General features: G+C 40.5%; 1 protein-coding gene across 4 annotated transcripts in view; it reads right to left on the bottom strand.

Annotated features, from left to right (window-relative positions):
- TSPAN4 (tetraspanin 4) overlaps positions 1-26492 on the bottom strand; it is a 418694-nt gene that overhangs the window by 33354 nt on the left and 358848 nt on the right. For all 4 annotated transcript variants that reach the window (XM_021555172.2, XM_077784245.1, XM_021555171.3 and 1 more), the window contains one exon: positions 21751-21825. In XM_021555172.2, the coding sequence (XP_021410847.1) occupies positions 21751-21825 (75 nt within the window). The remainder of the gene's footprint in view (positions 1-21750; positions 21826-26492) is intronic.

Here is a 26492-nt window from a genome sequence, read left to right as displayed (position 1 = left end):
TGAGCTCTGTATCTTCCAAATCCACATTTCCCTTGTCCATGTCAACACTGACTGTCCTCTGGGAGCCATGGCATCCAAGACACAGAGGCCAGCTGCTGCAGAGCCACCATCTGCAGCAGGCTCCCGTGCCCTGCAGCACATCCATGGCATTTACCTCAGAGGCTGCTTTTGTTCCCTGCTTACAGCCTGGGAGCCTGCAGGCCCTCAGCCCCCAGGACTGGGGGACAGGGACCCTGCAGGGACAGGCCAAGCCTGAGGAGTCACAGGCGAGCAGCTCCAAGGTGTGTTGCCTTAACCCCCTTGGTACAAGCAAGCACATTTTAGTCCTTCTTATATAAAGCCAGGACAACAAGATAAACAGCAAAAGGTGTCTTCAATTTAAGTTTCAGCCATGAATGACTCATGATTATTTTATAGAACAAACAACTGAGTTCTTTTGTCTCTTTTAATTTCATAGGAACACTCTGTATCTTACCTGTCCTTTGTCCTTTACCTGTCCTGCCAGCTACTTCCCTGAGAATTTGCAGCACTGGCTTGGCAGGGTGTGGGATCACCAGGACTCTCTCCAGACCATACCCAATTAATGCTCATAAAGTCAGGCATATAAATGCTGGAAAAGGCAGTTTTTAGCAAGAATGAAAATCTGTCTGAGAGCAGTTCTGCTGTTTATTCATCATTGATCATTTTCCTTTAACACATTTTCTTCCTTCTGTCAGGGGAGTGCAAAACAGCCTGTTTGGTTTGGGATGACAAACAGCAGAACCTAAATATTAAACAGTAAAGAGTCAGAGAATGCTTTTTGAAAAACCTGTAAGTAACAAATAAAACCCCACAAAACCCCCAAATTAACCCAGCCGCATGAAAAAAATTGCAGGCTACGATTAGTCTGCACAAGTCACTAAGTCCAAAGGAGCAACCTTTTACTTCTAGCAATGCTACCAGCTTTTGGGGTACTTTGAGAAGTCCCATAACACTGGCATGAGAGTTTGTAAAATACTTCAGATACTGAATCCAGCAACTGTAATTGAGAATTCTGGCTTTTACTAAAAAAGGTTTTATTGTAAGATGTTGAGGGTTTGTGGTTTATGCTAAAAGTTTTAAAATATAAAAAAACAAAAGGCAAGTCCCCTCCCCCCAGATTAGTAAGAAGAAAGAGTTGTATTTGTCATTCTGCCTCGCTGCCATTGTTATCTCGCATGATTTCATCCAGTGAAGGCTGGCAGCTTCCCAGCTCTGGTGAAACTCTGGCACAGCCCCATGGGCTGATGATAGGACTATTTAACCGATGCTGTTGCTATGTAGACTACTTATCCTTGTTGAGAATCTCACAAAATAACACGTACTGGACATACAGTGCCATCAAAAGAGCACAGTGCCATTTTAGAGCATCAAAATGCACTAAAAAAAAAACTAAAGACCATTTCCTTCTTATGATATGCCTGGGGTTTTTTGTGTTGGTTTTTTTTGACCACTTTAACAAGAGGCAGTGACCAAATCCCCTCAGCTATGTAGCTGTGACAAACAGGAGCTCTCAAGTGGTCACACAAGAACTGCTTCACTGTGCAACAATCTGACAACAGATGAGGAAGTCTTTGCTATGCCAACTTTCACCTTTCTTGGGCTTGACTGCTGGAAAATGCAATAGTCAAAAAACTGTTAGAATCTCTTTATCTATGATATATTTTCCAAAAGAGAAAAGAATGATACAGGATCAGGTGTTTTTCCCTATTCCTATACTTCTTGACATAGAGCTGCTGAAATTTTTGCCATCACATCTGTGAAGACAAATGGAGGGAAAAAAAAACAAAAAACAAACCCCCCCCCAGAAACCACCACCACCAAAACAAGAAGAAGAAAATCACAACAACAAAAAAACACTGGCTCCAATTGCTTTTCTAATCAACACAGAAAATATGTTGACTGTAATTTCAGAAGACTCTAATTCAATCTAGTGTTGCTTTGGGATATAAAAACCTGACATACTCTTCTGAGTGCTGGTCAGGTCAGTGGTGTTGGCATCCTTATCTCTGAATTTTGGAAAATGTGGAAGTCAAGAGAACTAACAATGGTGAAACCCATCAGTATCACTTGGAAGTGCTGCAGTATATTAACAGTAAAAAGGAAAACCACAACTCTCAAACTCCATTGTGTCAAAAGATGGAGTGGCATCAACTCTGACAGGAGGAAAGACTCAGGAAACACCAAGACAGAATGTGGGATGTAAATGTCACAGGAGTCAGAGTGCCCTTGGAGGAAGAAAAGCTTTGGGAAACTGGCTGTGTGACTCCACAGGCAACCATGCCAGCACAGACATTTCCACTGAAGGAGAAAAGTGCCAGTGCTCTCTGCTGCCAGCACAGCCAAGGCTCATCAGCACCACCAAGAGATTCACACAACTAACATGGAGGACTCCAACAGCACTACAGAAATCCTGGGACAGGGACAGGATTCCAATTGTTCTGAAGCTGCAAAGCCACATCCCCATGTACAGACTTCAATGAACACTAATAATATCTTTGCTAACTTCACATTAGTGGTACCTCTGGCCTTAGAGCCAAATGCACACAGAAGTCTGTGAAAGAAACATTCAGTCAAGAATCACAAGTACTCTAACCTGGAGGCTGAGCAAGGAAGAACTGCATCCATCTTGCCAAAGGGAATGTCTCATCACGTAGACAAACAATTTGTTGATAGATAAATGTGCCACAGACAATCTAATCTTGGAAACAGAGCTGAAGCCATGCAAATCAGAAGTAACAGATATTCAGCTTTTGCATAAAGCAGCTTTGCAGATGAAAAATGACACCCAGCATACATGGAGTAAATGAAAGCACTGAAACAAGCTTCAATTACTAACCTCATTGTGCTCACCATTCCTTCTACAACATAAACAGGACAACAGAAATGCTCAGATTAATCAGCCAGGGCTGAATTTGTTCCCACTAAGACAACTAATGCAGACACAAGGGAAAGAAAAATAAATCATTTAACAAATTAGAAAAATATAGTGCAAAACTGAGAAAGCTGTATGTTCACTGGAGTACTGTTCCACAACAAAAATGTGAGGGCACAAAACCACACACAACTTTGGAAACACCCAATGTAATTGTTAATACTAGAAAACATGAACCCAAATTTTGATGTAAAAAGGGTTAATCTGCAGGGTCAATTAAAACAAAATGAACAGATAAGAGGAGAAGTCTATAGGCAAGATTATTAAAGCAGTAGAAGCGCTCTGCTCACCCATCCCCTTTTTTGGGAAAGGCTTTAACGACTCTAATCTCCCTGGATTTGAGAGAAAAGAAAGGACAGAATCAATAGGATAACTATGGCTCTTCTGGCTATTTTAGATAGATTTATAACCATTTGCAAATTGCATTAAACATCTGGAATTTAGGACAGGAAACTTTTAATTTTCTTTCACAAATCTAATTAACTAAACGAATATGCTCCAAGCAATAGCAAATCCCCCACATGCATTTTTGAGAAAAGCGATTCTCATGAAACTGCAAACAGCACCAGGCATTCTCTCCTACACAGGCAAAATGGGGACCAAAAGGGACACTTTAAGTCTGCAAAAGAGACTTGGGGTTATAAAAATATAACCTCATTTAAAAATACAATAGCTGAGAGCTTCAGGGTATCATTTTTGTCCACAGCAGACAAGCAGTCTGAGCAGTTTGGTAATGAGGACACAAGATTGGGAAATGGGATTAGAAACCATCATTCAAACCAATGGAAAAAAACAAAAAAAAAAAAAACCAAAAAACTCAAACAGACAAGAAGCAGACTGGCACTCAGAAAAACAAGGTGCAGCAGAGATTAATTTTTTTCTGCAGGAGCATGTCACCCACCCCACTACACACCAATAAAAGAAAGCTCTGGCAACAAGAGACAAATTGCTATTTGCTATTACTCTCATAATAATGCCTACAGAGCCACCTCTGTTTTGCCCTGATACATAATTTATAGAGGGGAGAAAAATGCCAGCCTTGAAATTATGTTGGCCCTGTAGTTTTTAACTGTCAGAGATTATTTCTTTGAGATCTAATTCATGATTTGCAGGCTTCATTAAGTTTTCACAAGTAATTTTAAACTTAAATCACCATTGGCAAATCCATCATTTATTGATAGAAACATTAAGACTCTAATGCAGTGTGACTTGTGATGAAGCAAGATAGGAAGGGTTTGGGATGGAAACAAGTGTTCCTTTTTGCCACAAAAGACTGCTTCAACAGGAAGAAAAAAATCAGAGAGAGAAAAAATTAGTTTTTCTATCTCCTGTCACTTTGAACGATCCATGAAGAGTTTTTTAAGTTGTTAAAATTATCTTATAAAACTTGGGTAAGGCAATACAGCCAATCTCAAGAAGAAGTGTAAGGAGTAAGCTTTCTGTTTTCTTCTTGTTTACAGAGATATTGTAAGGATGGGGTGCAGTAGAACTCCATCCTATGAAAGACAAGGGAATAAAGAAAAGCATGCCAAACACAAAGCAAGTAAAACACAACAGAGAAGCCCAGATATTTAAACCCTCACCAAACTGAATCTCATGATTCTGGCTAAGTACATGTTGAAACAGTAGAAAGATGATGACTCTATTTTGATTCATATTTAAGAATTTAGTGTGTAGTTATTCCAAACTTCATCAAGTAGATAGTTTTCAAACAAACAGCATCCAAGCACACTTTTCAGGGGTCTGTATCTATATGATCTTACCACAAAGAATCTCCTTCATGCTTTGTAGCCTTCTCCTTTCAGTGCAGCTTTCCACACAAACAGGGATTTATTTTTTTATATGCCAGATAGCAGTTCTGTTTACTGCACTTTATTTACCATACCATTGTTCCCCTTGTCCAGCAATTACTATTTCTGGCCACCCACTTTGAACCGATGTGATAAATAAAGCATTTCACACACAACTGACGCACAAGAAGTCCTTGCATCTTCTTACCTGTGGCAAAGTGAGGCTGTGCCACAAGAATAAACACTCCCCACCCACAGAAAAAATAACAAAAAGGGATGAAACAGACCTAGAACTCCCTAAGCACAACACTGTGCAACAACATGACATATTATTTAAAAATAGAGGATAACAGGGTTACTCTGTAACCATCTGGGAGAGGCTCTCTGACTTCAGTGAGGTTGTTTCAATCATGATCAAGAAATGACTGGCTGGCTGCTAAGCCAGATTTTACCTATTTCAGAATAACTACCCTCATCACTCTGAGCTGTGTGGGTATTTCTGTGACTTTCTCATTTATTTTTCATACATAAATAATGAATAAGAATATATGAGAATAAGAATATTAAATAAGCTGACTGTAATGCATTTTAAATAAACCTACTTCTTTTTTTAGCTCTAAATTAAATGCAAAGTAAGCACCTCAAATGCTTGTGGCTAAATTTACCACTTGGAACTTAATGGGTGTGCTGATGAAACATTTACATGCACCTGTTTTGGCCATAAAGAGAAAAAATTTGCACATTCAATACATTCAGCTTTACATCCAGCCTCTCCTCTACCATGACTGCCTGCTTAATAAGTACAAATGAAAGATTACATGGGGAAAACTGGAAAGCTTTAAAGTCTGGACTTTTAAAGAAAAACAGACGCTGTTTAGGCCATCACATATGAGCTGAGATTTATAAAGTTCAGCCATTCACATTTCTATCCTGTTTCAATAAATGCTATTATAAAGTTTTCAGACTAGTAATAAAAAAGCTATTAATGTGTTTTCTCCACGCTAATCAATTCAATATGGGGATTGTGATGTTAACACTACTTTGCATTACTGCCTTCATCATTTCTCATTCTTCCAATATATAAAATAAACAAAAGGTTTTGGATTCTTTTAGATTCATTTTTATCTCAAAGTGAAAGCTGTGTGAGATTTGTGGCTTCATGCTCATAGCTGGTGATAAGCTTCTCCTTCCTTCCTCTTCTCAAACTAAATATATAAAGAGAGTTTAACAAAATTAATTGCAGCATTCACTGTTCATGAATTTCTATGCTTGTGTAATTCACTTCCTTGCAGATAGTGAAGCAAAAGGGGATTCTCTTGCTGCCAAGGTTACAGGATTCATGAGTCAAGCCTGCTCAGAACTAATGGAGAATAAGTAAAGAATCGCCCTCATCACTCCTTTCACTAGGGGAGAGTTTTTAATCGCTTTAAATAACTTGAGGCCATGGGATTGCATTCCTTTGGATAGAGGGACAGAACAAATGCAGCCAGAAAAATCCTGAACAGCCATTTCTGCCACAATTTGTGTCACGTCTAGTAAGAAACATTACTCCCAGCTTGGAGACCAATCATATTCATATTCATATTCATCTCCAGCAAAGTGTAAAGCCCCTCATTCAATCCCTTCAACTGCTATGCCAATCTTCATCCCAGGCATGATGCAGGAAAAGCTAAACAGTCTGTGCTCCCTGAGAAAAGGCAGCAGCATAAAACCTTCCCTTTCTCCCCACCTAATCCCAGTGCCCAGAGCTGCTGACTGGAGAGGTCAGAAAAGGGGACTCATCCCTCACCAGGACCTTTAATGAAGCCTGGGTGTGTGAGCTGGAGCCACAGAGCACTTCAGGGTCAATCTGGTGCAGATCAACCAACTCACCTGCAGGTGAGAAATAGCTTTATTTGCAGGAAAATACCTATACAGTCACCCTTCTCAAATCCTAAAGCCCTTCCTGTATGTTCTGACACAATCCAGGTCTGAGGAGGGATATTGGTACATCCAGAAAGCAATGAGCATTTCCTGAGTTTTCCTGAATTTTTAAGTTAGAGAGTAGAAGGACAATTTAATTTCCTACTTCATAAAATGCAATCCATCTTCCATTCCCCACTCACTTTTATAAAAATCTGCTGAGATAAAAGCCTTGTTTAATTTATTCTTCCATTTCAGCTTGAAATGGATGACCAGTTAAGCTGGCAGTTGCTGATAAAACAAAGGAAGTGATCCAAACCTATACACTTAATAACATGAAGGCATTTTTAGCCTCCATGTACAGTGTACAGCCCTATTCCAAGGGGAATACAAGAGGCTCAGCACTGTGGTCACAGGACACAAAAAGGAGAATGTTAAGATTCATTCTTACCCAGGGAATTCTTCCCTTGTAAAGCAAGTTGCTGCAGTGGGCAGTGCCCTGAAGCATGTGCCACCACTGTGCTGCTGTTCAGGGTCACTCCACCTCAGAGATGACTTGTAGACATGAGAGGGATTCTGGGCACTCCATATCCCAGCACTTTCAGGAACTCTCAAAATTCAGGCCTCTGAGTTATCTCCAAGCAGGTCAACAAGGGAGAGACACTCAAATTACTCTCAGCTTAAAAACACATTTTTATTACGTAGGATGTACTTAAGCATCTTCCAAATATAATTTTCCTTTAGCATTAATTTTTCTCTTTATCAGACTCCACCACCACTTCAAAGAGCACCTAGAAGTTGCTTAAAAATAACCTCTGTAAGAAGTGTCAAATGCTTGCTTTCTTGACTCCACTTAAATCTGTTCAATCAGAACAAAAGTTATCAGCTTGCAACCTAAAATTCCCACCGGGAAATTGTTTCAAGGATTGAAGGTGAAGTGATGGGCAAGCCAGAATTGACATGGGGACTTCTCAGTGTCCTCTTCTCTTGGAAGGTTAGAGCAACCAGGACATTGCAAGCTTTCAGAGATCAGAAACTCGGTCCTCTTAATTTGCACTATTTAAATTGTGGATTCATGGTTCTAAGCTGAACAAGGCAAACAGTCTTTGAGGAGAAAGAGAATAATTCTGTGACTGAAGAAACATGCTTCAAGTACTGCATCTCATCAGCTCTGTTTCTCAATCTCTAAATGTGCCACTTTTCAAAAGAAAATCTATATAGAACAGGACTACTCAACACTTCTCTGATAAATTAATCTCCCCTAGAAGAATTTATATGGAAAAACACTTAGAATGAGTATTGGAATACTTGAATTTAGTGTGCTATTAAAAAAAAAAAAAAAAGATTAATGAGATGCATCAACTCTAAACATAAAAGCTGTGGAATAGATGAGGACTTACCAAGGGACCCTTGCAGATGATACCACTGTATGGCATCCTGCTGAGGCCAGAAAAAAGCTCCACACACAGCTGGTGATTTAAAATATGTTATTCATCTGTACTGAAACTGCTTCATAAAGACATGTGAAAAAGGTTCGTAAGTCCACCTCCAAACCTAGCTGTTGGCATCTACCTGATACACAGAACATAGCAAGGACCACGCATAGGCAAATCTCACACCAGGACATACCACAAGTCATTGAAGAGTGTCACTCCAGCCTCACAGGGAAGAATAAAGCTGCCCCAGGCACACAGCAAACAGGTTTACTCCAAATGGCCAGCTACTCCAGCAGAACATTGGTCAAAACATGCTTGGAATAGGTAGAGGAATGCCTTTGGATCAGAAGAGTCTCTCATACCTGTTTCTAGATCAAGCAGGGAGTAGAGCTGTGCATCTCAGAGCCTGATCCAATCTCCTCAAAGAGCTACACAGTAATGTTGACAGTTATCAGGTGTCTAAGGAGTGTGCTGGGAGCTGCCCTGGATGAGAATTTATAAGGAAATGAGGATTCCAGAATCCAACTCCTATGGCATTTGCATAGGTCCTACTAATTATGGGAAAGCAAAAATCCAAATTCTCCATTTTACCATACATAACACTAGCTGATACAAAAATATAAACATAACCAATCACAAAATCTAATAAACAAGTATGTGGAAAAAGCATATATTAAATCCTCAAAAGTTTCAGCCTGATGTGGAATAAAGTCTCTCCCTGCTGCCCCCTTAGCAGTTTGATATCAAGCATATTCCAGGCATGCAAAGTATTTTAAAAAAGTAACTCCAAGTAATTGACAGTCAAAGCCTAATTGGAAAAGCAGTCATTTCAGTTAGTAGGAAAAGCTTTAAGTCACATGTTCAATTTTAACTCAAATGTTCTTCTTTTGTTTAATCACTTCAAACTTATGGTATGCACCAATGGGAACATTTTGTTATTGGAAAGCTTTTGCCATTATATGCCTTCAACAAATTACCATAAAACCAAAAAAAAAAAATTAAGTCAAATTGTTGGTATATATGCAGATTTCAGATACACTAAATTTCCATAATTGCTGTGAAAAGTGATGACTAGTTGCAGCAGATGCCCAAAATTAATACCCAGAATGAGACAAAAAGGCTGAAATGGGAGTGCTAACAGATAAATATTTCATCTGCTCCAGAATATGTAGTGCCCTTGCAGGCAGCACTTGAGATGTTGTTTTGCCAGCACAATGATGGAAAGTTCTGAACAAGAAATGCCAATATCAAACATGACAAGAGAAACCTCTGTCCCACAAGAGGCAGGAGAGTTCTTGACCATTGAAAGAGAGCAAATACCAACTCCTATCTTCAACATGGGCAACCAAGGAGATCCAGGAGCTATGGGCTTGGAATTCTGACCTCCATCCCTGGGAAGGTGTCGTGGTTTGACACGGAAAGAGAATTTTTTCCAGAAGGAAGAGGTCAATTTAGATATTGACCAATTGAAGGTGGACACGCCTCTGAGAACACAGAGGGGTTGAAAGCAGAATTCCCAGGGGAACTCGCTCTCTTTGGTCCCGGTCAGCGGAGAGTGCAAACCTCCCCTGCCCAGCCACGAGCTGGGTGGTGGAAGGACTGGAACCGGGCTGGCCCCTGCAGATGGAAGGGTGGGAGAAATCTGGGATGTCTCTTCCCTCCCCCAGAGTTTCTCTCCTGAGAGGGAGAGAGAAAGAGACATCGGCAGTTCTGTCAGCAATTCCACCACGAGGAAGGAGGAGCTGGGGGAGCTCCAAGGTGCCCAGTGTGTGGGAGTTGCTGGATGTCCGGGCATCGAGCCATCCTGGGAGTTCGGACTTTTAACCCTTCCTTGAGAAATGAAAGCTTGTGAATTTTTTCCTTCCCCTCCTCGGTTTGAAAGAGAGGAAGAGAGACACCTTGGACCCTGGGATGTTAGAAGGAGGAATTCTAGATGGGAGGGGGACAAGGAGTGGCTTTTGGCTGGACTTTTCAGTGTTAGCCACAACCTGAACCAATCTTCTCCTCCAAGAGGGACTGTGTTTTGGGAGGATGCCAGTGAGTCAAGAGACCTGCTTCAGCTGGGAAAAAGACAAAAAGTGGAGTGAATGGAGAAAAGGTTAGGGGGTTTGTGGTGGCGCCCCCTGTCCTGGAAAGGAAAGAGAAGAAGATCTCTGTTCTTGAGCCCTCGGCCCCAGGGGAAAATGGGGGGGACTGTGGTCCCAAACAATGAAAAACTGAACTGTTGTTTTCTCCCCTCTTGGCAGGGCATCCTTGAAAGGAAAAATCCTAAAAGCAGTCTGTCCATCCATGCATTGGTGGTGAGAGCACTGTGCATGGAAAGGAGAAGGGTCACCATGGCAAACTTTTCTCCGGGCGGTGCCATGTGTGACATGGAAACACAGGATGTGGAGCTGTGTTTCTTGGGGGGTCTGTGGCACAGGAGAGACTCTGTTCCCTCGATGGACTGAGTATCAATTGTCTGGAGGGTGGAAACCTGATTGGGGTCCAGATTGTGTCTCACTGTGGTTTGTTGGAGTTGGGTGGTGGGAGGAGGAATGCTTCGCAAGGTTTTCATTTGATCTTTGTGTGTTTTTTTTTCCCTTCTTTAGTTTTCTCTTGTCTTTTGTAGTAGTAGTTTAATAAAGTTTTTTTCTGTTATTAAGCTTGGGCCTGCTTTGCTCTGTTCTAGATTCCACTTCACAGCATTCAAGGGAGGGATCACATTTTCATGGGGCCACTGGCATTGTGCCAGTGTCAAACCATGACAGAAGGGGATAGAGCATCTGATCCTGGTTTCCAAACTCATGAAGGACAGGAGGATGACTGGGAGCAGTCAGAATAGGTTTACAAAGGGGAAATCACACCTAACTAACATAACAGTTTTCCAAAATAGGGCAACCAGCTCTGTGGGTGAGGGGAGAACAGTGGATGTTCTTTCCCTTGCCTTTGTACAGCTTTTGACACCTGTAGCTCTGCAGAGAAAGACCTTGGGGATTTGTGGACATTAAGTTGACCATGAGCCAGAAATGCTTGTGACAAACAAGGACACTGTGGGAGTTGTCCCACACTGCAACAGGTTGAGAGAGATTGTGGAGCCTTCATTTATTGAGATAGTCAAAACTCAACTGGACACAGCGCTGGAGAGCCTATTCTCACTGCTCCTGCTTGAAGAGGGGCTTGGACTACCACATCTCAAGAAGTCCCTTCTAAACAAAACAATTCCGCAATTCCATACCCTAGCATGATTGCTGCACAGTCATTGAGAACATGGATGGAAAAGCCAAGTTGCCACAGCAAAGATTAGGAAATTAACAACCAGAGGAGTCTACATTTCATTAATTACATTTCTTTTGGAAATGTGTGATCTTTCTGTAGACAAAATTTAACCAAATTCTTAGCAGACAACAGTATCCCACATATTCTGCATCACAAGATTAAGACATTATGTTTGAGAACAAAACTCCCTGATCATTGCAGCTTTCAGGCAGTGGGATCTCCTACGGCACTGGAATACATCATTCCACACATTCAAGTGAGCATTATTTGGGTCACTAACTTGGGAAATGGGAAGGAGATTTAAAAATACTAAAATTAAGGATAATAGCTTCATGGAAGAAAACGGGCAGCTGCCACTGACTTTACTTGGGGCAGGTTTGTACCATATACAAAGTGGTGACTTGTGCATGCGTTCTGTGCTGACATATGATACTGCACCATGCAGATAAACTCCCAAAAGGCTTTAAATGCATATGGCAAAACCATGATACCCAGCAAGAGCTCCAGTGTCCTAGTCTTACTCATCTAATCACTACTCAATGCAGCTCTCACATGCAAACTGACACCTCCATGAACAGAGCTGAAAGAAAGAGAGAACACTTAGGGCAGGCAGTGGGAGAAGCAATCCTCACAGCTCTCAGTGACAACAGTCATTATGAAAGAGCTGCCCCTGCCATCTGTACATAAATCAGTGTCAAAGCCAGCACCAACCAGTCTTCCAGCAGAACACCCAGCCCTGGGAAGCCACACCTGGCTGCTGAATGGTCACCTGCAGTCAGCAGCAAGGTCACTCTGCTGACATTTACTTAAATATCAGTCCCACTTCAAAGTATGCAGTACATTCTCCCCATATTCTTCACAGTCCTCAAAAGAAAAGAATTTTTCTTTTTTTTTTCCTCTCAAGCTAACCAACCTTGAAAGAACCATTTCTTCTCTTTGTTTGCACAGATCCAGCTGCTTTTGTGCCAACTACAATGCATTTCCTATTCATAGAGAAAAAGGGGGACCTGAAAGAAATCTGTAGGACGTTTCCTTGGGTGTGCTTGCTGCAAAGAGACTAATGTTGATTCTCTTCACAGCTCTTTAATATTCCTGCAACCATTTTGATTAATTCAAATCTTGTTGCATCTCTTTCAGTCCTGAATTTTTAAAAGAAAATGTAGATGTCTTGTGTGATAAATCTGACAAACATCTGGTTCTTAATCAAAATCTTACATGCTTTGTGAATTTCCACTTTCATTATATCTCTGGATAAAGACTTTTACTAGTTCCTCAAATATCTTCAATGCTCTTTTGTATCTTTTCCATTTTGCTTCATTTACATAATTTACCAATTTAACATGCAATCCAGTTTGCACTACAATATGCCCTTCAAGGTGACCTCTGAAAAGGTTTCCTAAATGCTGAGGTTAGGACTTTGTCAACAGAGGCAACATCAGAACAGCTGAAGGAGATGACATGTATTGTTCTGCTTTCCTGTGGTTCAGAGGCAAAGTGCAGATGGCAAAAATGTCTGGGAGAACAACATCACCCTTGGATTATGGCAGTAAAGCGCAAAATGGAGAAAGCAAGAAAGTGAAAACATATTGTTGTATAATAATTCCATAAGCTATTCCATTTTCTATACAGAAATCAACTCATTAAGAAATTGTATCAAAGACAATTAGTAGCAAGAGCAGGGGAGTATTTGGGTTTTGACAAAAGCAGTCTCTCTCAAAATTCTGTTTTCTCAAGGATGCCTTCCCTGCAATTCAAAGGCATTAGAAGAGGGTACAAAAAATGACTGCAGTACAATAAAGTGAATTAAGATTGTGCCACGGTTAAAAGAATTTTTGCACAAGCCTCACTCATTGCTAATGCCAGGACGCTACAGCAGAATTGTTTTACATTACCATCATCCAAATTATCAGAGGCACTGTACATGTCAAGTAAGAAATGTGTGCACTCAGAAAATGTAAAATGAAGCTCTTACTCTGCTCTCTGTCAAGACATATCCCTTTACACAAAATCTACTCTATCTTCCAACTCAGTCACTTCCTACCATCAAGTCAATCAGGGATTTTGTTGCACACAGATTCAGGGAGCCCAAGATCTCAAATTATAAGAGATTATTAGTTCACATTAAACATGATTTCAGCAAGCAGGCATCAATGACCACTGATTGGTCATCACTATTGATTATGCAGGTTTTGTAAGTCTGGGGAATGTATTTCAAAAGGTATGATAGCTGGTGTCCAGAAAATTGCCAAACCTCCTTCCTTATGCCTGAACTTCACAGCAAGAATTCAACACACAAAATTATCAGTGGAAAAGACTTCACCACCTTGCAGTGCAGCAATATTTCCAATGAGAAGCCTTGGATGTATCAGGGAGTTCGGGTAATAGGAAGTCCCGGAGCATGATTTGTGGCCTTGGAGTCAACACACTCCGGCCTTAAGAGAACCCAGAAATGGTAATGGTTTGGAGCTGCTGGTCAACAGATCCATGTCTAAATTAGTTCACTGTCTACCATTGCTGAGTGAAATCAAATGAAGGAGCTGAAGAAATCTCAGCTGCAAATTATGCCTAATAAAATGGTCAACCCAGCTCATCACTCTAACTGCAGCTGACAAATCCAAGACAAGGACTATATGCTACTGGTCTGCTTACAGTCATCACAAAAAGTCGTCTTCCCCTCTCTTTTTCTCATATGTAAAAAATGTTAAGCATTTAGTTTACTGTCATTTTCTAATGTTGCCCAATATACATTGTGACACATCAAAAATATTCACACAATGAATAAAAAATGTGCTGTCTGTTTCAATAGACTACCTCAGTCATCCCTCAGCAATTGATGTTGCCTGCATTTAAATGCCTAAAGCTGCCTTAATCATTTATTTTACCACCTTTCTAAATCATTATTTTCTCCTCTACTGTTCTTCCCTTTGTCAAATAAAACTGTATAAAACCAGTACCAGAAGAGAAGCAAGCTGGGGTCAGTCAGCAGCTAAAGCTGATGCTGATGAGGTGTGTGTAACCCAGGCTGCTCACTCCACCTCTGTCAGTGCTCAGATCCACCCAGATGCTGAAATAGCTTCTTATGTGACCACATCTGAGTTCAAACTGAGTGAAAACCTGTCTTGTTGAACAGTAAGGTCCCATTCCATTCATTCAGACATGAGAGCACTACATAGTCTCCAGGATACACAGAACCCTCAGGATCCGGCTTGTAACATCACTTCTCCCAGTCAGCAAAAGCAGAACTGAACTACTCACCTATTGTAATGCCCTTTAAGTGATTAATGAAAAACACAGAGATGTGCAAAGTATTTAAAAAACACCACTACTGTATGCCAAGGTCTTCCTTGGGAAAGGCTGGTTGAAGACCTGCACCATTTATATTTTGCCTGCTATGAAATCTGAAACTTGAGGTGTGGGAAACAGATCATTGTAAAAGTGCTCCACAACAAAGACATCATTTGACATGCTCTAGAGATCATGAGTTTACCTGCAATTAAAGATTGAAAACTAGCAAGAGGGAGCCCAATTACATCTCCTTCTGCTGTAGACAGATATAATATCAGGAAACCCTTAGATGGATTTAGTGATGTCAGGAAATAAAAGATAGATTCGGCTGGCTTTAAGTCAGGCACAATGGCAGCAACAGCTGTGTCTGATTCATCCATAGTGACAGGGGAATTAATATCCCAGTTAGCCAGGGTGGAGGTTAGGACTGGATTTCACTTGAGAGAAAAGCACTATTCCTGTGCAGTGGGACACTGTGGAAAATACTGAATTTACTGCAGTATGAGCAAAAAGCCATACTGCCAAGGATGAAACATCCACCTTCATCTTCATTTCTGAACTCAGCCGAAGTAGGAAGACATGAGGCATAAAGAGCTGCCAGGCAGCTGCATTATCTGATCTTTACAAAGGGTATTTGTCTCAGGTATGGAGCTTAATTTAGGAGAGTTTGATTTTCCTTTCCCTGCACCTATTCCCCTGCTAACATTTTATTCAAGGAATCAATTAGGCCTTGATCAACCATTGATCGAGCGTTCCCAATGGGGACCTCTAATGCATTTTATCTGCAGCTATTGTTCCTAAATACACCTATTTCTGAGCATGCACTTAATTCTTTTCATCAATACTGTGCTATCCTTCAACAAGCCTGTTAATAACATTCTGGAAATGCACTTTCAGTGAAATACTACTTAGACAAATGAATTAGTGAAACTACAGGGATTTCCTTTGGTGTGTTTGTTTCTTCAGTTGCACAGGCAAATAGATTCCATGCCCTCATCTCCTCCTGCCTGAAAAAGGTTAAAGTGATGTGTTGGAGTTCAAGATACTAAATGGAAAGCTGTTCAGAACAAATGGAAAAAGCTAACCAAATGCTTTAAAGCAAGCACTCATTATTTTTCACAAAATTCCTTATGGAATGAAAGATGTGATGCCTCTTTACATACTCCAGAATTCTTCACTGTCTTTAGTGTTTTCCTAGCAATATTTCTTTTAAGACCCATAAGGTGCAAATCAACTTTAACAAGACTTGAGCATATGATTAAATCAGTCACATGGGTTCAAGCATGCACTTAGGTTATGTGCTGAACAGGGAGAGATTTAAACCTATGCCTGACTGCTTTGCTGAAAAGAAGCCAAAGTAAATTGGCTATAATTAAATTCTTTTGATGAAATTTCTGCAACTCCCTATTGTGGGACACCAGTACTGAAATGCTAATACACTAGTTTAAATTAAGCTTATTATCAAGTAAAATAAACCACAGAGACATTTTAGTCTTTTCTTACTTTATACCACCATTTATATAACATTATTTTGCATTAGAGAAATAAAATACTTGACCAGAGCTAAAACATCTGACTCACAGAGCAGTAATTGCAGTGCATCAACATCCATGAGGCAATCTATAGATTCCTCCACATCTGCTTGCACTCCTACTGCTGTTGATCCTGAAAAACAGCTTTTAGCTACATCAGCACTCTCTGCAAAATCCAAATTCCAGAACACTGCCAGAGAGCAGGTATATGACAGGAACTGCTTGATTGGTGGACTTGATAATTGTAAATGTCTTTTACAAACATGCCAAATGAAACTTTAACTGAAAAATAAAGCATTAACACACAGACTGCTCAGAAACCATTGCATACTTATGCCAGGACTTGAACAGCCTCACAGAAATACCAGAGAGAGTTCAAATTGCCCTTGTCCTCTAGAGAGACTTCTCTGCATACTGACAGGTGCACACACTATGCACACAGATTCTGTTCTGAAATTATCTCAGCCCTGCACAGCAGCAGGAACAGCCCTGTTCACTGTGGCAAAGGAGGATACAGACACCCAGCAATTCTACCACCACTCAAGAGTTCCAGCAGTAAGAAGGAGATGGTGTAGGCAAAGTCAAATGCTGATGCAGAAACATTGCTAGAAAAGTGCCATCTGACTGAACAGTGGTACAGCGACCAGTCTGCCAGTTTTGCAGGATTTTCCATAGCCTGTTGTTTTCCAATAACTTAAGACCATCTCTAAACTGCATACAGTTTGGGTGATCTTGTCTCTTCACTTTAGGCTCCATTTCTCCACTTTCACCAACATTAACATGCCCTGTGTGTGCATTTTGGACAGCCCTGTGGGCTGTGCTGACTGGGAACATGAGGCACTTCATTACCCAAGGAGACATTTCTGCTGCACTGTCAAAGGCAAACATGGAAAACTTTTAAGCTGTCTTGACAGAAGCCCAATGAGAACAACTTTCTGCAGTAGACTTGAACTAAACTTTCTATATGAATAATTCCATCAGGTTTTTGTGAATCCCTCCCTCACACCAGTGAGCAGCTCAGCAGGATCAGATCATTTCTGTGAACACACGAGCGCAGTAAGTGGAAGAGATTCTGGTTTTCCATTTTCTAAAGACAAATATGTAAGAGGTTGTGAGGACTGAGCTATATTTGAAATCATATGCACTAAATTCCAACCTGCTGTCTTTGTATTGGACGAGGCAAAATATTAAAACAATTTTCAATTTCTTTTCAGAAACAAAGCAAGAAATGCATCAATCTACAGAATATATATTTTTATAAGATAGCAGCAAAAGCTATATTGGAGCAGCATAGAAAGCAAGAATATTTTCACACTTCTCATGAAAAACAGAAGTAGCCATTATTTTTCAATCCTCTGTGGGCTATTCTGTGGGCCATTTTCAACACAGCTAAGCAGGCATGGAATTTAGGCTGTAATTTTCACAGGGACCCAAGCGAGTTAATGGCGTAATCTTTATTGAAAATTCTCATCTTCAAGTTGCCAATAGCAGTAATTGCTCCCATAATCAAATATCATAGTCAGGGATTCTTCAGTGCTTTTGTTCTTTCCTGACTTATGTTACTTATGTTGCATGTTATGTTTGACATTGACAAATAAGAAAAAACAAAACAAAACGAAACCTCAACAACTTAAGCCTCCTGTCCTCCCTCACCAAACACAACACACACAAAAGTCAACCCCACATTATGGTGGTTTAGTTATGTTCTTTCATTTGTGGGTGTTGCATAGCTCTGCCTGTAAATCATATAACATGCAGACATCTACTGAAAAAAAATCACCTATTACAGCTGCAAAAAAGTAAATATGGACTCTTCTTTTTCAATGCTTCTAGGAGAACCATCACAGTAAAAATAAATACAGACACTAAAACCAGGAGGATTATACAAGTTAGAACTGGTACAAGACTGTGCATTTTATTAGCATAATTTACATTCTAGCAGGATCCAGTATGGTGTTGAGAAATATGAGTATCCAGCCTCTCACAGGATAGGGCTCTGCTGCTTTCTCCTTATCACAGTAAAATTAAGGTTAACCCTTTCAGTACCCTCTGGAGCTAGGTTATAAATACACAGAGAGCCTCATATAGAAATGTCAAATGTATAAAAATGCCAAATGCTGCTCTCCATTGATGGAATCAAAATAAAACACACCAAAGAAAATATTCTGCCTATATATAGGTAGCCATACACATAACCATCCACATGACTCCAGAATTGTCACTGGAGTTTGGACTGCTTCAAATGGGGGCATAAATGTAGCCTGAAAAAATACTGCACTCAGTAATGATAACAACCTGCTGCCTTAGTTCTCATAATCACACCAACTCCATTCAATACCCAATCTCTTGGGCTGGTACTTCTGACCTCAAAAAAATTAAAAGCCACGCATTAGGAACTTTTACATGAATGTGTGCAAATGCCAACAGGAGTATCTAGGTGCCTCAGGTGCTCACACTGCGCTGAAGACAGCCTATGAACCAGTCCCTCTGCTGTTTTGGGAACAGCCAGGACAAAACAAAAGGGCTATAGTTTTTTTCTGACAACCATCCTGTAGGAATGCAATCTATTACAGGCCATATTCACTTCTGCAGAAGTCACAAGATTCATATTTTGCAACACAACTAGTCAGGACAGTTGGAAGAATTTTGAATAAGGTTTGAGCTCAGGCCCTGCCAAGGAGATCTACAGTGCAGTTACAAGGGACAAGGCACTACCCCCCTCTTCCTTCCTACACTGGGGATTCCTGAGCTTTCTCCAAGTCCCCTCTCTTCACAATATCACAGTGGACAGTCAGCTCAGAGAAAGAGTTTTCAGCTTCAGGGCAGCATTTATCTCATTAGATCAAGATGAACCTTTATCCATTAAGAAAAGAAAAAAAATACATTCTAGGGCATAAGATCAAGTTGGCTGCTTAAAAGCTCAGATAACACCAAGTCACTAGAATGAGAGGCAGAGACAATTTTTGGGCTTCTCCCAAAATGAGAACAGTTGAGAACAGGTCACTTGAGACTAGTGAGTCCTAGTTCACCTCCACAGCTGCACACCCTTCCAGAGAAAACAAATAAAAGACCTGTGCCAAAAAAATATCTGTGAGTGGCTGTAAAGAACTTCTGCCATGATGCTTTTTAATAACTAACACAGCACTAAAGCAACACCCCCAGCAATGGATACAGAGAGGCTGCTTCACTGCCCAGGAGCCCATGCACTGTGTCCACACACACATGGATGCACACCCTCCCTGGGGCTGGTGTTGCTCAAAGTGATCATCTGCAGAGTCCTTTTCTCCTGCACACAAAACTAACCTTACTTTCTTCTGATGGACAAGAGTCAGTGTAGAATGTTCCTTCACTGATTTTCCAAAAATCTACATTAACTGAATTACTGTGGTGGACTTGTCTGGGTTTGCTACTTCCTCATGCACGTGGCAATATTGTTTTTCACATCAGGAAAGACAGCACACAAACTCTAAAGATGCTGTATGAAAATAATAGTTTTAGGCTGCTGGTTTATTTATTCTGCAGTAGGCAGGACTGCAAGTGTAACACAAACTATTGATTTCCTCAGTATAAGATTTAAAGTCATACAGGAACATTAAGAGCCTCAAATTTGATCATCTGCAATACCCAGACTACAGCAATTTGTTAACTCAGTAAAACTGCACTTGAACTGGAGCCCATATTTTAGACTCTGTTTTGACCTTACAGACAACTGCAGGGTACTACCTCCTGCAGTATGTGAGTCAGAGGAAAGTTAATTTCCTGATTTCTTTATTAACAATCAATAAAACCCACTACAAACCAACAGGTTGAAGGAGGGAGGGAATCCTTCCTGATACTTCTTCACTGTTTTAACCACTGAAGAGTGAGGACAAACATTCTCTTTGACACACCTGTCAACCTAGCAGCACTGACTGCTTTATGAATAAAAATACTTCATTGGTTTATTTTCTTTCCTCCATACCCACACATTTACTGATCTATCAGCCTCAACACCAGTCAACAACAGGAGTTCTACCAGATAATGACTTGTAATATAAGAAATATTTATTTTATTAACCTAATCTAAAACATTTTCATTTATTTCTTCTGGGTTCAGGACAGGTCTTTATTTTAGGTCTGCCATTATTTTAGAAATTGCTATAATTTTTTAAGATCTCCTAAGAGATCTTAAGAGATCTTTCTAAGATATCCTAAGCAGGGATATCCCAAACTGAACCTAGGTTGTCTCCATAATTCCTTTTCATGACAGCTTTCTTCCACTGTTCTCGCACTTCTTATCATTTCTGTAGCCAAAAATCAGCATTATATTCACAGTGAGGCAAGTCTGTTATACAATGATATGATCGTATTTTCTAACTGATTTTCTTTCTAAACATAACCAAGTGTTGTGTTTGGGTTTTGGAGTTCTGGAGACCTATTGCATATTAAGTAGATGCCTTTACTCCTGTACGATATGTAGATCTTTCTGCCAAGAGCGGACAAGTAATTCAGAATCCAATAATGCATACAAGAAATTTTCAATTGCCCTTTCTACTGTAATTACCTGGCAAGTTAATTCCATGTTCCAGCTACAGAATGTTATGGAACCTAGCTCTTTAAAGTCCTTGAAAAGTGCATCTGACAATCACTCACTGATGTGACTGATATATAATCACTCATATCACTAATATACTACTAATTATATTAATAATTTATGTATTAATGAACACAGTGTTGTTTTTGGGGTTTTGTTTTTTTTTTTTTTTGCTATTGTCTTTCCATTCCTAAAGAAAGCATTTACCACTGATGTACCTGATGAATGTTAATTCATGGTAAAATTATGTCACCTTCCCTGTGATTATTAAGTTCCCTCAGTCTTCAGTTGTAAGGGACTTTTGATTTTGATTGAATAAGCAGGTGGCACACAATTATGCCCTTGTTTTGGATTTATTTATATAAGATGTTTTTCAAGGAAAAGGATAAAGATAATTCAGAAAGGCAATATTGCCTGTACAACTGAAGGAGCAATGGTCAAACATAAGCAAAATGTGAAAGTGCAAACAAAAGCTGTGTTTACTGAACTTTTATGCATTTACCCTGGCTTTCCACTAGGCTCTAAGTACACATGTGCTGCAAGGAGGAGTGTGGAAAGATAATGAACTTTATGCCTTTGCCTGTGCTCATGACACTTCCTTTTTAACAGTATCAATGTGGTTCTTAAACCATAAATGTATTTTTAAAAATCCTACTCAATCTGTTGGGTGTATCTTCCTACATGCTCCTAGTAAGGTTTGTTGGCTTCTTTGGTTTTTTTTGTGGGGTGTTTTGGTGTTTTTTGTGGGCAGTTTTGTGAAGTTTTTTCTTTCCTTTTCTTTTGTTAATGACAGATGCACTTGGCAGTATCTGTGACCTTGAGTTGAACACTTGAGCAAGCAAGACATCCCAGTCCTGCCAGGCTGCTTATGCATTCTGAGAGAGCTCCTTCTGAGAGGAGTGTCTCAAGGAAGACAGAAGCATGATGTGCATACCAAGCCAAGTGCTTCATGATTTATTTATAGGGAAAAGGGGCATATAAATTTGCTGAAGGAGAAAGAAAAATGAAGAATTTGACTTACCTTGTCGGTGTAGACGAAGAACAGAATCACAACAGTGAGCTCCAACAGAAATATAATTAACAGCATGATAAAAAACTGTCAAGAGAAGAAAGGACAGGGGATAAAACAAAAGAAAAGCCATCAACATCTATTTCAGCTTTTTCTGGGTGCACAGCAAGTACATAGAGCAGATCATGCAGAATGGGGAGTGAGAGTCATACAGGCAGCAGGATACAAAGCTGTTGCAACTGAAAAAGCAGATAAAGGTCTAGTGAGGAAACACCACAGTGTCTGGGCATAAGCATGGCTCATTTATAGCATGGTTTCAGTAGAAGAGCCTAAAACCACACCAAGAGCAAGCCAGTGCTCTCTTTGACAGCAAACCTTCAGGAGGAGTCTTCCCATGCTAGGTTGTTTGGTTTTTTTTTCCCCACACTGGATATTAGTGATGATATCCATGAAATCCACAGCTTAACTTCCCATGGCAAGAGAAGGTAACCTGGGCCATAAAGTCACAGCTGCTTTCAAGGGCAATTGTGGGATCAAGTGGGAAGTGAAAGGTGTGGCAAGTTAGCTTTACGAGCAGTTTCAGGGAGCTACACAAATCACCCATGAGTTTCAGGTGAAAGGGGCTGATTTGTATTGAAGGCATCAAAGCAAAGTTGGGCCACATCTCTTTCTTCTCATAAGCCATGGAACTGCCTCAAATCCAGGAGTCAAAAGCTCAAAGGACTGGATAAAAAAAAGGTAGGTTCTCTAAAGCCCTCAGCTCTTTTTTTATTGACTTCGGTGGGAGGAACTGCTGGCAATGCCAAACCCTTCAGGGAAGCCACATCCTCTGCATTTTGTTACCACACTGGATGGGTCTGCAGAAGCATCAACACAGCACTTGCTGACTTTACAGCGAGTGCTATCAAAGCATTAAATGAAACTGAGTTTTGCATAGATAGGTAAAGGAAATAATAATTTTGGAAACTTTTTAGGCTGAGGCAAAGGTCTAGCTCCCTATAACACAAAATTCACACACTTAGCAACCTGTAAGGCTGAAATTCTAATACTGAGCAGCACCAACTTAATTGGAATCCCATCCCCAAGAGAAAAACACAATTACTGTCTCTTCAACCACAAGGCTGCAAACCTATAAAAGTTTAATAGCTACTAAGCCTTTATCAGAATTTCTGTACTGCCTGGTAAGCCAAAACCAAACCTTTGAACCCATGGATTTATGTGACTGAATGGAGGGCAAAAAGTCACAAAGTGGAAAATACTTTTCTTCCCTGGTACAATTACTCTATCTACAGAAGTCATTGCATTTTACCCCATGAATATTAAATTATTTATTTTCAGATTTTCATCACCAGTATTTTTACACCTGCCTGACCCTAATACTGGATCCTATTACTGCCCAGTTTTGAATCACAGACATCATTTATGCCCATGATCCAAGCCTATTTCCATATCATTACCATCCAACACTGACCTTCTGTATGGCTTTGCAAACCTGTCTTGGTGCAGCTTGCTTATTTTTTACAATTTTAGCCTTCTGCATAGCATTAACTGAAACAGGACAAAGCACATCCCTCTTTGCAAAGATGCACAGACACTCTGTCTATTTGGCTGTAGAGTACTTTTTTGCTCATCCATAAAAGCACCACTTATCCAAAATGTGCATGCAAACACCATTTTCTGCCTGTGAAACTCCCTGGCATAGATGGGATTGCATTGAGACAGTTTCCAGAACAAAGGAGAAGGACTCTTTGTTACCCATTATATACAGTGATCAGCATTTCCTACCCCAGGACCTCAGTTTCATCAGCTTATCATTTTGCCAAACCTTAATTGTCTGCGCTGATATATTCCGTGCTTGTTTCTCTCTAAAGGATAAAAGCTTTTGGAAGAACATCAAAAATAGCACTCCAATTACTTCTAAGAACAAAGCAGGGCAAAGTATGCTATTCTTCCCAGGTTAAATTTCTAGTGCTTTAATTTGAAATCCTCTCATACTGCAGTGTTTAGAGCAGGAACCTGACACAGTGGAGCTCAATTTCAGGCACAGAAATTTCAGCCTTTTGTCTTACCCAGCTACGAGTGGATGTTGTGGGAAAATTATTTGCTTTCAAGTGTGTGCATTTCACACATCACAGAGATGAGAGGGCTCAGCAGCTAAAGCCTGCAAATCATACACCCACACACTCACACACAACCAGACAAGCCACAAAATATCCCAAAGATCTTTTCTGCTCCTGTGGTGCCTTTCTGCCATCTCCGCAAACCCAACAACCTCTAGCCAACTTCACAGGACATGGCCTGGAACAGGGGGTATGTCCATGAACTGGAATAAAACTTAGGGATCTGTTTTTTCCTGTGCTCTCAAGAAAGTTTTTCTTCCCTACTCTGCATGCAGCAGCATGGAGAGACTACAGATGAAGCCAGGGAGTGACTGCAGGAGAAGGTAAGTACATAAGTATTTTATGTTCTTACACAAGTAAGAACATTTTTAACAGCAGATGGGGAATGGTTTGACTTAGGATATTATCTGGCTAAAAGTTTTAGAAAAACTGGACCTACAGGCAAGACAATCCAGGCAGGAGACACTTGTTTACATACATACCCAGGAGGAATGAGACCTTTAAGAGGATGGTGGCCTGGGGAGGGCCTAATGCTGGAGCCATGGAAAAAAAAAGAGCAAAAAATAAAGAGTGGCCATAAAAGAAAAGCATCCTGCACTGATCCCCATGACGAAGTATAATGTGCAGGGAATGAACTGGAGACTGGCAAGGGGGGAGGAAAGGTGTGTGGAGGGAAATTTCACAAGAAGAGTTGTTTTCTCAAGTATGTCATTATTTCTTAATACTAGGATCAGTAATTAAAATTCCACCTTAATTGGTAACAAATGCAGTGAAATTTCACATCTCAAGAGTATTTCCCTCTACAACACCAACTCTGCTAAAAGCTACCAGCTTCAGACTGGAGCAGAGAGCTGCTCTTGCCAGCTGTGCCATTGTGTCCAAAGAAGGAGGCTGGACCTTCTGGCGAGACCCTCACAGTGCTCCTGCCTTCATCAGGTCATACTAGAGAAATAGGCATGACACTGACGTCAAAAAAGATGCTAAAATTGTGGAATCAAGCACTCAAAATTTAGGAAGTATCAGAATAAAAATCCTCTCAGTGGTGGCCATGTATTATGTCTAAGCCTTTCCCTACACAGACTAAGAGGATCTTCCAAGCTGGGAATTTGGTTTCATGCACTGCAAATCTTGGAAGCCACACAGTGAACCAAAACTAATGTACATTGTTCAGAAAGTCAAAACCTAGATAAGGATTATCCTTTATCTCCATAGAAAAATATTTTGGTTTTATATAAAAGTATAAAGTAGCCGATTCTATTTTTTTCTACATTTGGAAGCATTACAGAGCCCTCATGGCTCTATCACAGATAACTAACAAGTATTATGGATCCCCACATGTGCAGACAGTAGAGACCTGTGCTGTATCTTTCATTACAAACAATTCAGTGAGATCAACCTCAAGGCAGAGGCTTCACACTCGTCACCTGCAAAAAGCTATAAGCACTTGGATGCCAGGTCATCTGTCATCCCCCTTCTCAGGAAGAGCTGGACCTGAACCCAAACCAGCACCTTGGAAAGCAGCAATCAAGGCTTCAGCCTGTGCTGGCTGCAAAGCGAGCCCTGCACACTGCAGCACATCCATGATTCACCCGACTAAAGTGCAGGCAGGGACACACTCACAGCCTGCTCCTCCAGTCCACAGCACCCCCCAACAACAGGTCATTTTCACTTCCATCCTCAGTATCAAACCAAAGGGAATGATGCCCAATCCAGGGCCAGACCCAGCTTGGCATATACTATTCAAATTTAGAAGGAAGAAACATGAACTCACTGAAGGCTCACAGCACCTAAACCCCCACCACACCTGCTGGAAACTTTCCCAGTTGCTTTTCAATGGAGTTCTCTCACTGTGGTGATAAATACTGAGAAGAATAAAACTGAGTTTTGTTTGGTTCACTGGGGCTGTAGGCTATTGGTATAATAAAGATTTATGCATGGAGAAACAACAATCCCAAAGCAAAGCGTTCATGTGAAACTCCATAAAAAAAGATTAATCTGACCTTGTACAGAGAAATGCTTTACCATACTACTTGTCAAACAGTGGGATGCAACCCAGCAGAGGTTCAGTGGAGACGTCCCTACTGCTCAGCTTTTCATAAATTACACCTGAAATAATCCCACAGAAGCTTTGATGAGGTAGGAGGTAAGGTAACACCCTTCTGTCTACCACTGCTGATTTCCATCCCCTAAGAAAACTAAAGCCAGTTTCTCAGCAGCTACCTTTATATTTTACAAAGCCTTTGACTTTCCCAGACATTCTCATTAAAGGTGTATGGAAAAGGAAGTATGCAACTGCTACCAAACCTACATCATGGATATGTACCACCCTCCTGCTGTCAGAGAGAAAAGTCTGCTAGAGGAGAGGAGGTCCTAACTTTCAACTCCATTCCCACTGGATCTGTACCAGGCTTTTGACTCACTGCTTCCAGTTTTGTTCCTTCCAGCTGTTGATACCAGTTGGAGAATCAAGAGCTGTACCCTGTGTACATCACTTAAAGCACATTTCCATTGCTGCTCATATAGGCAGAGAACAACAGGTTAATTCAATAAGTTAATACATTAACTTACTAACAATAAGTTAATAATTAATAAGTATTTCCCTCCTGAACAAACAGGATTGCCTGGTTTCTCAGA

Source organism: Lonchura striata, chromosome 6 (assembly GCF_046129695.1).
Source record: "Lonchura striata isolate bLonStr1 chromosome 6, bLonStr1.mat, whole genome shotgun sequence".
NCBI lineage: Eukaryota > Metazoa > Chordata > Aves > Passeriformes > Estrildidae > Lonchura > Lonchura striata.
The sequence above is the reverse complement of the archived record's forward strand: the minus strand, read 5'-3'. Positions and strand labels throughout refer to the sequence as shown.